The sequence below is a fragment of the Lathyrus oleraceus genome, chromosome 5 (genome assembly GCF_024323335.1).
Source record: "Lathyrus oleraceus cultivar Zhongwan6 chromosome 5, CAAS_Psat_ZW6_1.0, whole genome shotgun sequence".
NCBI lineage: Eukaryota > Viridiplantae > Streptophyta > Magnoliopsida > Fabales > Fabaceae > Lathyrus > Lathyrus oleraceus.
The window spans coordinates 573429593-573444559 of NC_066583.1; the positions used below are offsets into that span (position 1 = coordinate 573429593).

Here is a 14967-nt window from a genome sequence, read left to right on the forward strand (position 1 = left end):
TTTATCGATGTTTTCCCTTTCCTTCGGGAATAAATAAAGTTCGATGGCGACTCTGTTGTATCTTCGAGCGTGCGATGCACTCAAGTATTTTTCGCGTAGCTTCATAGATGAAACACTAAGATTCACCGTAGCTATGATTTGTCTACGCAAATGTTCAAGGCATACCTTTCGACATAACAATACAGTATCAACTTATTTAATTGAGATAAATTTAAGTTTTTCACACATCAACGAGATCATTGATTTAAAATCTCAAGGAAAACCTTCAAAAATTACGTAAAGTTGCTACTAGACCAAACTCCATTCTCCAATTGTTTTGACAAAACCAATTTGACATTAAATGCGTAAAAGAAATTATGATACTAAATTCTTTCAATTATTGAGATAAGTGTTGTGAAGATCAGATCAAAACTGACACAACTTCACTTGTGCGTTAAAGGAAAGACACATGGTTTTTTCCCCAAAGTATCCAATAACTTTTGTAGCCAATGACTTGTGTAATGACTTATTTAAACATGCCTAAGTGAAATTTGATCGAAAACATATGATTATCTCATTTTAAAAATAAATTACACATAAATAATAATAAGATATAGATAAATTTTATTTAATAAAAAATGATCTTTATCACTCTTTAATCCATTTTAGGATAAACTCTTCACGAGAACTGATTCAAATTTCTGAGACTTTGTGTATGTTAGTCACAGTTTAACTATGACAAAACAAATAGATACTTTATTTAATAATGACTCAACGTCTTATTTATTTATAATTTAAGCATTGCAAATTTAAAATTCTATATGATCTTACTTCAAACAACTATGGATAGACAAGACCTCATGAATGTTGTAGAGCTGCCATGTGATTCATGCCCTTCGGATCCACATAAATTTCAAACTCAATTGCAATAAAGCAAGGAGCAAGCAAAGGAACATCCATAAAAAAAAGACTTTGACCTCTCCAAGATACCATTGACTTGCACACCAAAGCTGAAAAATAGAGAGAAAAAAAGAAAAGAAAACTGTAATACTAGTAATTATTACTTTCTTACATAAAAACCGTGTAATATAATAATATTTAAAAAAATAATTTCATTTGCACTAAAGTCCGAGGGAAAAGAAAAGTATTACAAGGTGGGAAGAAAAAACAGAAAATGGAATGCAGATACAGATAGTAGTAAATAAAGAAAGGGATTCAATTCCAGCACTGTGCTCGCTAGCGAGGGCTTTTTCAATTTCCGTCACTCCGTTTTCTCTCTCTAACCACTGTTTCTCTCTCGCTCTAGATCAACAACCGTTTCAACAAACTCCAACTATTCTCCGTTTTCGCTTTGAATTTCGGAGCTGAAAGATCCATAGCCATTCATTTCGGTGTTGGATCTGTAAAATCTACGATAATCTAATCGAGTTTTTAGGGATCTAAGTTGAAGAATCATTGAATAGAGGGATCTAGAAGAAGAAGGCGATGGCGATGTCGGGGATGAGAGGACTCTCCGTATTTATAAGCGACATCCGCAATTGCCAGAATAAAGAACAAGAGAGGCTTCGTGTTGATAAAGAACTCGGCAATATTCGTACTCGTTTCAAAAACGAAAAGGTTCGGTTAGGGTTTTTGGTTTTGGTTTTTGTTTTAGCTATTATTATATTTCAATTGTAGTTTTGTGTTGTGTTTAGTGATTGTTTAGCTTGGAACTGGTTGCTGTTCTTGTTGTTGTTGAGATTGATTTGTGAAATTTGAAGGAATTTGATGGAAGTAGGTTAGATTTTGAGCTTTTTTTTTTCATTTCGATTTGGCTTGGTTTTTGAATGAATATGTGACCCGAACTGGTATGTGGTTAATTACACTCACACACACGCACATTTGATTTGTGCTGGTGTACTGGTATGAGAAAATATAAAGACTAAATATCGTGATAATTTGTGTACCGATGATTCTGGGGAAGAAGCATCAATGTTATGTTGTAGGCAGAAATTCCAGGGGGGGTTTAGTGGAAGTAAAATACTACATTGCAAGTAGCATAGTTTCATTCTACTAGCAAACTTGTTATGCTTGTTAATTTTAACAGATTCGGTCGATTACAGTATACATTGCAAGTGGTATGATTTTTGTTCTGGGTAAACTTTAAGTGGTTATACTATTACTGCGGGAAATGATGCCTTGATAGCTGTACTATTGCACAAAAAGTAATAGTTTCTGTGAGGATCGACTTCAAATATATTATGATTTCTTCTGCAATCATGATTAGGGTCAGGCCTTGACATTCATTGCTTTTTAGCCTCGTAGATGTTCTATTTTTTTTTTTTCAAATTTAGTTTGTTATGGCCTGATCAAGTAATAAAGTGTAGTAGTCCAAATTAATTCCCACAAGTTTCATAACTAATTAACAACTCCTCTTGGCCTTAATTTTTTTTCATAACTAATTAGCAATTCCTTGCTGCTTCAATCCCTTTTAGTTCCTAAAACCCAATTAATTTCTTAGCTTTTATTTTAGGGTTAGACATTATTTTATGGTCTCAAGAAGTCCCTCATAGGCCCTAACCGCTATTCTTAGAAATTTAAAGATTATGGTATTATGTAGTTTAAGTTATGCATAAATGTTCCTAATTTACTCTCTAGATAGATTCATGAATGGTCAATTCCTAGAAATAAATCAAGAACATTGATGAACACTCAATTGAATACAAAGAAACTTACGGTTAAACCAATTGGGATCTAAATAGATCATCATTCAGTCCAAACTACATCTTCACTCTAGTACAATATTTACTTCATCATAATTAATGGAAGTAGGAAATAGAATTTTACCAATACACCCTACATGTATGTGTCTTATTATCTCTTCACACTTTCTAGCTATCTTGTAAACTAAGCACAAGCTCCTTTTATGATGGATTCCTGTCAGACTATTCGTATCTCAAAACCACCTCTCCTTTTTTCTAAATTAGGTCTAGGGGTCATGTACCCATTTTCCTGATTTATTTTGGCCTTTATGTCCTTCTAGGCCTTTTACTCCTTCATTTCTTTGCAAGGATAGGATTGTTTGATTTTCTCTGTGAATGTATTTCATTGGATAAGACAGTGGACAGGAGTAAAATGCCTTAATTTCTCTTACTTTCAGTGTTGTCAAATCTCGGCTATGGCGGATTGTGGTGGCAGATTTTTTCAACAACCGCCATGGCGTTTTATGGTGTCTTAAAATTGTGATTTTCCTCCCTCTGCCATCTGCAACTGATAACCCTTTCTTCTTTAAAATATCTCCGATATATATGAGTTTGGTAGCATAGTTCCAAATGCTACTGTTGGTTGTTCTTATTGTTCTAGAGTGTTTAGTTGGTTAGAATTTATGTTATAACTGAATACTCTAGAGCAAGGATAGCAAAACTAGGACACGCGCGCTCACACACACACACATATGTAGAATGTACCTAAAAAAGGAAAGATTAATTTATTCAAAATCTGAAAATATCAATTGAGATAAAATAAATTGAATTGAAAATTCTAGTTATTAGAACCCAAAGATATGTATAATCTCACAGCACACCCTTTTTTATTACTAGTATATCTATATCTATGGACATATATAAGATGCAACAAATTTGTAAGTTTGAATCATGTTCTGACACACATATCCGTGTTTTCAAAATTGGCGTGAGTGTGACTTTGAATACCATTTTGTTGTTATAGAAATTGATGGTCCATGGATTGCCAAGCCACGTGAATTTCTTTTGCTTTCTAATAAAACTTAAATATTTGATATTTGCATTCTACCACTATCTTCAATGGGTTTAACATATTGAGGAACTGAGCTAACTATTCTGGGTGAAGAGCACGTCTTTCCCTGAACAGTGGTTTTGGATATAGAAGACTGTCATGTGGTTCTTGCCTTAACTGTACTATGTTTGTTGGGATTTGCATCCAATTTTGCTTACTTAATTCTTACTTCGGACTCTATTGGTTTCTGAAGTTTTTACCATTAGCAGTCAGTTTTGGTTCTATGATTTCTTAAAATGCACCTGAAATTATGAATCATCAATTTGGCTAATAAGCGAAGTCTCCAAAGTAAAAATAAATATGGATAAAAAGAGTTTCCCCTCTTTTAAAATTGGAGGGTCTTTTTTCCATCTCTGTTACAATTATAACATTTGGTACCCAAGTTAGTTTTATTGTGTCTTCCAGCCTGTTCTATTTGGTTTTTCCTTCTATATCTCTGTTTTTCTAAAATCCTTCCTCATCTTTGGTAGTCTACCCTTTGATTGCAGAATATTGAAATGTTTTTTCACATTTGCTTGTAATGTGGCTTTTTTTTTGTCATGAAGAAGCAACTATCCCAAAAGCTTAAGTTGTTAAATGAAGACACATGGATGGTTTTTATACAATATCTGTATTATGACACCTCATGGGAAAATCTTTTGATTGGGAAGCAGAGAGTAGATAATACACACTTGCACGCATAGTACTGAAACTCAATTTTTATTCGAATAGATCCATAAGAAACAAGAATTGAACCCTAGACCACTGGGTTATATAGAGGCTTTGATAACAGGTCATGACCAACTATCCAAAAATTTGAGTTGTTAGTTGAAGACACATTTAGGGTTTTTATATTATATTTGTGTCTTAACATTTATCTTCCTTTTCAGTAGCAAATACAAAAATATGGCTGTTTGATATCCGCTTCCATGGTTGCTTGCTATTAAAGAAACTTAAGTGTCCTAATATTGCCTCTAAGTTATCTTTTCTTTTGCTTTTTTGTTCTGTCTTCAGGCTTTGACTCCTTATGAGAAAAAGAAATATGTTTGGAAAATGCTTTACATATACATGCTTGGTTATGATGTGGATTTTGGCCACATGGAGGCTGTTTCTCTTATATCTGCCCCAAAGTATCCAGAAAAACAGGTAAATTATTTTCCGTTATTGTACCTTTTGATAATGATTTGTTGCTGTGTTGTATGTATGATTCTTGTGAATTGTCATTTCAGTTCGTTTACATGCTCACCTAGCAGAGAAAATATATGGATTGAACAGATGGTATTCTAATACTGTCATAAATATAATATCTGCAGGTTGGGTACATTGTAACATCAAGTTTGCTTAATGAGAATCACGACTTTCTCAGGTTGGCCATAAATACCGTGCGTAATGATATCATTGGTCGGAATGAAACCTTCCAGTGTCTAGCATTGACTATGGTATGGTAGTTTGATAACCTGCCAACATATCTATAGTTTGTTCTTTAAGTTAATAATTTTGTAGTGCTTACTGTGTTTCTCATATCTTAATGTACCCGCAAGAAGTTATAGAGAAGGTCTCGTCATTTCTGGAAAACTTCCTCTTCTTCACATTTGACATCCTCTGCTTATGCATGTGTTAGGGCAATGCTTTTTATTAGAGTTTGACCTAACTCATCCTTTCAAAACCGGCTTGTAAGATGAGGGGTGCCACTCTATATATAAACTCTTTTCAAGCTCTATGTCTAAACCAATGTGGGATTTAGGATCTTCCTAATACACTCCCTCACGCCCAATGCTCTTTTGGGCTTGGTGCGTGGATATTAACGGTGGGCAGCCCAACGTCCGATCGTAGATAGACTTTGATACCATATTAGAGTTTGACCTAATTCATCCTTACAAAACCGGCATGTAAGGTGAGGGGTTTCACTCTATATAAACTCTTTTCAGGCTCTATGTCTAACCAATATGGAACTTAGGATCTTCCTAATACTTTTACTTGAAAATATGTATATAGTATTTAAACAACAAATATCCACACTCGATTTTTGTTTGTCATCTTCGTTATAACATATGTGAATTAAATGTCTCACTACAAAGGCATTATTCTATAACATTTTGCAATCAAGAATTTCCAGACACGCTGTTTCTTTCCTTAGAAAATAAATATTTGCTGGTGAAATATTGTTGGGTAAACCGCATGTAAGTTCCTGATTTTATCAAATAAAACATAAACAAATTACTTTTCTAGTAAATTCTCCCTCTTTTCTTCTGTTCTGATTCCATAACACTCAAGGTTGTCAAAGACAATAGACACTGGAGAGCTTAAGTATCTTTTGGCAAGAAGCACTACACAGTTCACTGAAGAAAGATGTGAAAGATGGTATATTTGAAAAAGAAGAAACCAATAAAATGTTTGACTGCATCTTAATTCTCGTTTACTTACTGTGTAAATTAACTAGTTAATCTGACCCAAACATTCATAATAAAATAAAGGGCAAGTGTCCAACCTGGAAATGGCGCTGTAGACTTCCCGCTATAACGGGGTATAAGGAAGGGTCGGATTCATTGTGAATCTTTTGTAGTTAGCCTTTTGGCTTGCATTTTCACTGTAAGAGGCTAATTCCATGACTCAAAGCCGTGGTCTCTAGTCACTTGGAAGCAAAACCAAAAATTGTTCACTGTTAAGAGTCTTTAAAACCCACCATGCAATGCTTAGGGTAGTGACTTAGCATCACAATCTGCAGGTTTTGGTGACTGCTTTTAGGCTTAATATTTATTGAAGGTTCCAAAGATAGTGGCTTACCAAAACCAGAAAGGGTTCCTGTGGCACCAAAGGTGTATGCCTTAACCAGCAAGAGGTACAGACCCGATCTGGACCTCTGGTGCCTTGCATTAACCAACTTGGGGGGCAAATTTTTTCCCAGATTATTGAAATTCATTTTTTATCATTTAGTGCCATATAAGCTGAACTATCCATTTTAGTATCTTAGATAAACCGGATTCATTTGAGTCTTTTATTTCAATGTTTACCATATTATAATAACATGTACCGTGCATTTAAAACTCTATCGCCTTTATAAACTTAGAGTCACTGCTACTATATTATGTCTTCTAATTTGTAGGTTGGAAATATTGGTGGCCGAGAATTCGCTGAGTCCTTAGCACCTGATGTACAGAAGTTGCTGGTAAGAAATTATCCATTATTATTGAATAGGCGGCATGATTGGAAAATATTGATCCTAAATGCCTTTTTGTCATCTAGTTATCTAGCAGCTGCAGGCCCCTTGTGAGAAAAAAAGCTGCATTGTGTTTGCTGCGACTGTACAGGAAAAATCCCGATGTTGTCAATGTAGATGGATGGTAAATGTGAATGTAATTTTGCTGATAATGTACTTCTTTCTTCATTGCTCTCCAAATATATATCTTATTAGTCCCCTCATTCATTAATTTTAAGGGCGGATCGAATGGCTCAACTTTTGGATGAACGAGACCTTGGTGTTTTAACATCTTCTATGAGTCTTCTTGTTGCATTAGTATCAAACCAACACGAGGCATATTGGAGTTGTCTTCCTAAGTGCGTCAAAACTTTAGAGCGGCTTGCTAGGAACCAGGATATCCCACAAGAATACACTTATTATGGTATCCCATCTCCATGGCTTCAGGTTTGTAAAATTTTCTCTGTCATAAAATATATCTTAGGGCGTTGATTACAAAGATTTTTGAATGCTATGCTTACCTTTATTGAGAACTAAGGTGTCAAACAAAGTTTTTCATCTCATCTTTAATGCTCGACAATTTTTGCTAAATCTAGGTCAAAACAATGAGAGCTCTTCAGTATTTTCCTACCATTGAAGATCCAAATACCAGAAGATCATTGTTTGAGGTTTGTAGTACCTCAATGATGCATCTAAAACTTTATTTAGTTAACGGCTTTTAGTGAGCCTTATGAATTATTTCAGGTCTTGCAAAGGATACTGATGGGAACCGATGTTGTGAAAAATGTAAACAAAAACAATGCTTCCCATGCTGTTCTTTTTGAAGCCCTTGCTCTGGTATGTTAATTGCACTGCGTCGTAAACAAATACAATTTGCTCATTCTTTATAAGCTTCTTATGGATGGCATTGATGTGTAAATAAATCTATCCTTTGGTTATGAATTTGTCGGTCTAACGAGCTAAAATCCTAACAGAAGAGGGGAGAACTTTATACTATGGTGCTCTGGCACGTTTTTTCTCCTCTTGGTTCTATTTCTGTTTAGTATATTTAATTCTGTTAAATGGCTAATGGTTCATATTCATTAATTCTGTTAAATGGTTGAGGATTCATATTCATTAATTCTGTTGTTTATTTATATTTCTTCACACATAAAAGACCACAATGCTCATCAAACCTAGAGTTGATAAGAGGGGGTGAAATCCCTTCTCTTTCCCTCTTCCATATTTTGTTTCTATACTCTGCTGTGCACAGCCATGTACGGATGCTTACAGTGTCCATTTTGGTGGTTTTGTTGTTCTTACCTTAGTTACTTGTACAGGCTACTGAGGTGATATTGGAGATGTTTTAGTTATACTTTCTGTTGTAATTGCTCTGTTCAGGTAATGCATCTTGATGCTGAAAAGGAGATGATGTCTCAATGTGTGGCTCTTCTTGGAAAATTTATTGCTGTCCGGGAACCAAATATTCGTTATCTTGGCTTGGTATGTTGGGGGAACATTTGATTTATCTATATTTGTTTTCTGGGTTTTTTTCTTTCCTTTTTTCCTTGTTTGTATGGAATAGCAAGGAATCTATGATCATGACCAATATTATGCTGTCGATCTCATTGTTTTAGAGTTTAGAAGGTTTGGTAGTTGTTATTATCGTAACACTGTCCAGTTCGTAATGTATCTTATTGCGGTGCAGGAGAATATGACTAGAATGTTGATGGTTACAGATGTGCAAGATATCATAAAAAGACATCAAGCCCAAATTATTACCTCATTGAAAGATCCTGACATCAGGTTACATGTGTTTATATATAGTTGAAATCATTGATCTTGTATGCGTCATCGCTGAATTTTTTGCTTGTCGAATCTAGCCTATTACAGATTCTATCAGTAATATGGTTTTACATGTATGTATAAGCTAGTGGTAATATGAAGGATAAGATGCCCATTCATGAAAGTTTTCACTTTTTATTAAATCTAATATTTCCAATTGCAATAATATAAACAGTATTCGGAGGCGTGCTCTAGATTTGCTTTATGGCATGTGTGATGTTACAAACGCAAAGGATATAGTTGAAGAACTATTGCAGGTATGGAACTAGATCCGTGGACTAATTCATGCAATTTAGTGATCTCATTGTAACAAAAGAAATTTAAGAAAATAAATGTACTATTTCATGTAAATCCGAAAGTGATTACTTTGCAATTCCAACTGTTTTGTAGTATCTCAGCACAGCAGAGTTTGCAATGCGTGAAGAATTGTCACTTAAAGCGGCTATTCTAGCCGAGAAGTTTGCACCAGATCTTTCATGGTAATTCATTCAAGCCTATCACACGAATCCAATAGTCAATTTGTACTGTAGCAAGTAATCATCATTGGGTACTTTTGAGAAATAGTTTTAGACTTTGTGTTATTGTCTACTGTGTGTAACTGCTTAACTGCTCATATAGAAGGTTACATTACATACATGTTATATAGCCCTTAATGAATTTTTCATTTAAAAAGTAGGCCTGAAAAAAAACTTAGTATACACCTCCTCAAAATACTAAACAAAATCAATAACTTATCACACCTTTAGGGTATGTTTTTCTCAATCGAGGAGAATGGAGGGGAGGGATTTAATTAGATGTCTTGCTTTGTCGAAATAAGAGGAGGCGAGATAACCTCTTTTTGTTTGGTTTGCAAGGGAAGGAGTGAATTTTAATGGAGGCGATGTACTAATTTGTTTTTTACATCTGTATAATTTATGTTACATTGTTTAAGGAACTTTTGGTATTTTAATCGATACATTTATAAATTTGAAAGCCATCATCCCTCCCCTCCAAATGCCCTCTATATTAGAGGGGAGTCAAAAATCAAATCAAGTTGTGGGCTTTTGTAATTGCTCTATAATTTTTGGGATATGCTGCCATCTGAATCAATAACATTGATATCTATATCATGCCATCCTTTTTTAATAGGTATGTTGACGTGATTCTTCAACTAATTGACAAGGCTGGGGATTTTGTTAGTGATGACATCTGGTTTCGAGTGGTACAGTTTGTTACAAACAACGAAGACCTACAGGTGAGTCTGAAACTTGAACTGACAGTTGCTGCTTCCTAGATGTCATATCACTCACAGGGCATGTTATGTCTTTGATCAGCCTTATGCTGCAGCAAAAGCTCGAGAGTATCTTGACAAACCTGCCATACATGAGACAATGGTTAAGGTTTGTGTTTTCACTAGCATGTTGAAATTCACCAATTCTAAGTGTATATATAATATTTACCTGTTTTACGTGCCACTCACCGACTATGGATTGAAAAATGTAAAATTTGTATGAAATAGCTATCGTGAGATCTTTGTTAAAGGGGACAATTTGATTTACAACTTTCATATTTTCTTAGGAACTAGGAAGTATACATAATGTCAATTTCTGTTTTAATCCATGACTTTATTAATTCGTAGGGACTAAATAATGCGTTGCTTGAACTTCAATAAGTTGGTGTGAAATAGCAAAAGCTCCAAATTTTTGTCAAAGTTTTGTTTTAAAATATTATTTTGTATCTGAAAACATTTCAACAGGTCAGTGCATATTTACTTGGGGAATTTGGACACCTTCTGGGTAGACGGCCTGGGTGCAGCCCAAAGGAACTATTTAACATCATACATGAAAAGCTTCCTACTGTATCGTAAGGGGAACAAACCTTATCTCTTGTTTTTTTAGTTCAAATGAATGGCATTGATGCCTTACGACACATACTTTATTTTCAGGATTGCTACTATATCTATACTTCTGTCAACATATGCTAAAATTCTGATGCACTGTCAACCACCAGACCTTGAACTGCAGAATCAGATATGGGCAATATTTAAAAAGTGAGATATATCTATGATGTTTAACTTTCCATTGTGACTGTTCTGTTGTTTTTATGATGCTATAGGTTTTTCTAAGCCATTCTCATCCTTTTAGATATGAAAGCTCAATTGAAGTTGAAATACAACAACGAGCAGTCGAATACTTTGCTCTGAGTAGAAAAGGTGCAGCCTTAATGGATATATTGGCCGAAATGCCTAAATTCCCTGAGAGACAGGTACTTTTGCAATATTAATTCAGAGGCACTTTATTTGAAGTTTCTACAATCACTTGAGTAACCAATGACATAAAAATCACGAATTTAATCTTTGAATTCAGTCTGCATTAATTAAAAAGGCCGAAGATACTGAAGTTGATACTGCGGAAACAAGTGCCATTAAGTTGCGTGCTCAGCAACAATCTCAAACATCAAATGCTTTGGTTGTAACGGACCAAAGTCAAGCTAACGGAGCTCCTCCGCATGTCGGCCAACTCAGTCTTGTAAAGATGCCCATCACAAGCAGTAATGTGGTTAGTTCGTACCTCTTATTTTTATGAGTTCATTTTGGTTAGCATTAATTGTTTACAGCGTCCTCCGTTTTAACCATAAAACAACTCCTCCTGTTGCTTCTTAGTTTGATACCGACTTCATCTGTACACAGGATGATATTTCAGCAGATCAAAGATTATCCCAGGATAATGGGACTTCGAAAAACTTGGATTCTCAACAACTGTCTGCAGATCTTCTTGGTGATCTGTTGGGTCCTTTGGCTATCGAAGGCCCTCCTAGTAGCAGTGGCCACCCTCAGCCAAGCTCAAATCCAGGAATAGAAGGGACTGCAGTTGATGCCACGGCCATAGTTCCTGCCGGACAAGATGCCTGTTCTGTGCAGGTACTTTGGTTGACTATTATCAAATAATGTAGTCTTCTGCCTAACCGGACACACTTACTGAATTCTACATTGATATTCCATTTGAAGATTATTTACCTTACGTTTCTTACATTCTATGATTGGTAGTAGACCCCATTTTTCATTTTTCGCATTAGAAGAATATTACTGCAAACATTTATGGGCATTGGAGCATAATTTGCACCCTTTGTATGTGCAGCCAATTGGAAATATTGCTGAAAGATTTCAGGCTTTGTGCATGAAGGATAGTGGTGTTCTATACGAGGATCCTTATATTCAGGTTTTTTCTTCATTTTTTTTTAATTATGGTTCTCTTGGTATATTTTTGTTTAAATTTTCATTTGATATATCTGTAGCTTACTTGTAAAGTCATGTATTTGTGGTAATTCAAGTTTCGTTCATTCTTGTGTTCTTAGTTTTTTATTTATATAAATATACAGATTGGCATTAAAGCAGAATGGAGAGCTCATCAAGGTCATCTTGTTCTTTTCTTGGGGAACAAGAATACTTCTCCTCTTATAGCTGTTCAAGCTTTAATATTGCCTCCCATCCATTTGAAGATGGAGCTCTCTCTAGTACCAGATACTATACCACCCCGAGCACAAGTGAGGATACATTTTTACAATCATCTGTTGCTTTCGAATATTGTTTGTTTTGTTTACATTTCCGCTCCTTTGATTGCATAGGTACAATGCCCACTTGAGATCATTAATCTCCACCCAAGCAGGGATGTTGCCGTTATTGACTTCTCGTACAAGTTTGGTAACGATATGGTACTTAATTAAACTCGTATATTATATTCCTAATTTTAAATCCATTCTCCCCCCGTATGTAGTTCAACTCATGATAGAGTTGATCGTGTACTTCTGCGGCTAGTCAGAAAACAAATGCAGGCTGGCCATTTTTGTAATACATTTAGTTGTATAAATGTGAATAATGAGATATGTCTAGGGAAAAGTCAGGCATGTGAAGCCAAAACCTTTATTTTGGTTGGTTTAAAAAAAGTGAAGGCATGCTTCACCAAAATTCTGATATAGCTCAGTTTTTAATATTTAGGCAATTAGTTATTGTATATCTATAAGTTCCTCGCCATCAAAGAAATGAATTGAATGATACCAATCATATTATTAGAGCTTAAATTTAAATGGTAAGCTTGGGGAAAGTGTATAGTATGTGAAGTTACACGGAAATCTTGACATGCTACAATCATAAAATGTTAAATAATGTGCGTTCATCTGTGTTGTTTTTCATAGGTCAATGTCAAGCTTCGACTACCAGCTGTCCTAAATAAATTTCTTCAGCCTATAACTATATCTCCAGAAGAATTTTTCCCGCAGTGGAGATCGCTTCCTGGACCACCTTTGAAGCTTCAAGAAGTTGTATGTATTCTGCTTTATGTACATGTGAAGTTTATATACTTGCTGATTTGGTTATGGATATGTTGAAAATGTAGATTGTATAGTGGCTTCTCTGCCATCTTTTTCTTCTGGTCATGCAGTGACAGGTTCTTCTTTCCTGTTGGTTTTGCAGGTTAGAGGCGTTAGACCACTTCCACTGCTTGAAATGGCAAACTTATTCAATAGTTTTCACTTGATAGTTTGCCCAGGGCTTGTACGTTATTGAAGTCCCTCTTAAAATTTACCTTTTTATAAATTTTCCCAAATTGTTCAATCTCTACTAACTTGCTTTGGCTTTATATATCTTCTTAGGATCCCAATCCAAACAATATTGTTGCAAGTACAACATTTTATTCAGAAAGTACAAGGGCAATGCTCTGTTTGGTAAGTATATATGTCAAAACCATATATATATATATATATATGTCACGGCTTTCCCCACTAGAACAGGATTCATAAGTTATCTTATGTGAAAAGAAAGGAAATGGTGGCAGCATTTTTTTAACTAGGAAAAAGCATTTTTTTACCTTCTTCAATATCACATTACCGTGTATGTATTGGTTTTTCATTAAGAACCTCTATGTGCAACAAAGCCTGCATAGATGCTTACTTTTCTACCAAGAATAGGAGAAGCATTGGGAGTTCAGGGTTGCTGTTTTATTATAGACCTTTTAGATCCTGGTTGTATTAGGCTTTTCTGCCTGCCTTTCATAATTAAATTAAGATAATAATTTACGCAAATGATGTGCAGGCAAGAGTTGAAACAGACCCAGCAGATAGAACCCAGCTACGAATGACAGTTGCTTCAGGGGACCCAACACTAACATTTGAGTATGTGATTTAAAATTTCTGCTTATAGGATATTATCAATAGACACTACATCTTATACAGATCATTCTGACATTTATTTGCAGGCTGAAGGAGTTCATCAAGGAACAATTAGTGAGTATCCCTCTAGCATCCCGTGTACCACGAACGCAAGCAGCTCCAATGTCTCCAGTGGCTCAACCAGCTAGTGCTCCTCCTCCTGCAGCATCGGACGATCCTGGGGCTCTCCTTGCGGCTCTTCTATGACAAAATATAGAGGGTGTCCATTAGTCATTAATTACACATTTGTAAACGTGATCTACACAGTCTAACCCACCCATGTGTCTTTGAAGCTATAGTGGGGTGGATAAGCGAAATCATGAGCAAGGGCTGGCGGAGTTAAGGGTGAGCTTGTTTGCCAGCTGCATGTTCCAACTAGGATTTATGGGTTGGTGGGCATTTTTGAGATTCTTTCTGCACAAAGTGATTGTATTTTAAGCCAGATTTTATATATTTGGGCGAGGGTTTTCGGTTTTCCTATAATTTTCCCCTACCCAGTTTTACTGGATTGTTTGTGGTGGTGCACCTCGTAGCATGTAAGATATTGCCTTTGATAGAACCAATTGTAATAGTTTGGAATTGTTCTGAAATTATAGTTGCAATAATAGCTTGTGGAGTAAGCATTTAAATTTCAAATGCTTTGCTTTAGGGGAGTTGAATGAAAATTTTATTACCCTTACAATTTTGATACAATTTGATCATTTAATGCAATACTACTCTAAAAGCAAACAATTTATTAATTTTTCTGATCGGCTTAAGTGAATAGAAGTTTTTATTTGAATTTGTAGTCATTTTTGATAAACATTCAATGTTATTATTGATAAGTAGAGGATTAAAATAGCAATTACTTATTTCCTTATCAGTAGTTTAGCCGAATTTTACATTTTTTATTCTAAGTTTATACCTTCAAAATATTACTAAAATAAAATTTAATTCACACAGGACTTCAAGCTTCTCAAAAAGAGTAGCAAGGTAGATGTGAGGAGGACGATCAAGAACATGGGGTTCTTGATAGG

General features: G+C 35.1%; 1 protein-coding gene across 1 annotated transcript; it reads left to right on the forward strand.

Moving 5' to 3' along the window:
* Positions 1-1106: 1106 nt before the first annotated feature.
* LOC127086571 (AP-2 complex subunit alpha-1) lies at positions 1107-14587 on the forward strand. The gene is made up of 27 exons (XM_051027350.1): positions 1107-1596; positions 4765-4896; positions 5064-5189; positions 6854-6916; positions 6994-7091; positions 7186-7393; positions 7543-7614; positions 7691-7783; positions 8327-8428; positions 8634-8731; positions 8946-9027; positions 9161-9249; positions 9899-10004; positions 10084-10149; positions 10506-10612; positions 10695-10799; positions 10894-11014; positions 11116-11307; positions 11439-11669; positions 11887-11967; positions 12128-12292; positions 12374-12460; positions 12941-13066; positions 13218-13298; positions 13397-13468; positions 13836-13915; positions 13999-14587. The coding sequence occupies exons 1-27, from the start codon at positions 1465-1467 to the stop codon at positions 14156-14158; spliced, it is 3075 nt and encodes a 1024-aa protein (XP_050883307.1). The 5' UTR covers positions 1107-1464; the 3' UTR covers positions 14159-14587.
* The last annotated feature ends 380 nt before the right edge of the window (positions 14588-14967 follow it).

Bases quoted from the DNA above. Each gene is read 5' to 3' on its own strand.
- LOC127086571 (XM_051027350.1), top strand. From the start codon at position 1,465: ATGGCGATGTCGGGGATGAGAGGACTCTCCGTATTTATAAGCGACATC. The intron at 12,293-12,373 runs GTGAGGATACAT...TTGATTGCATAG, and splicing joins CTATACCACCCCGAGCACAA to GTACAATGCCCACTTGAGAT. The intron at 13,469-13,835 runs GTAAGTATATAT...AATGATGTGCAG, and splicing joins CAAGGGCAATGCTCTGTTTG to GCAAGAGTTGAAACAGACCC.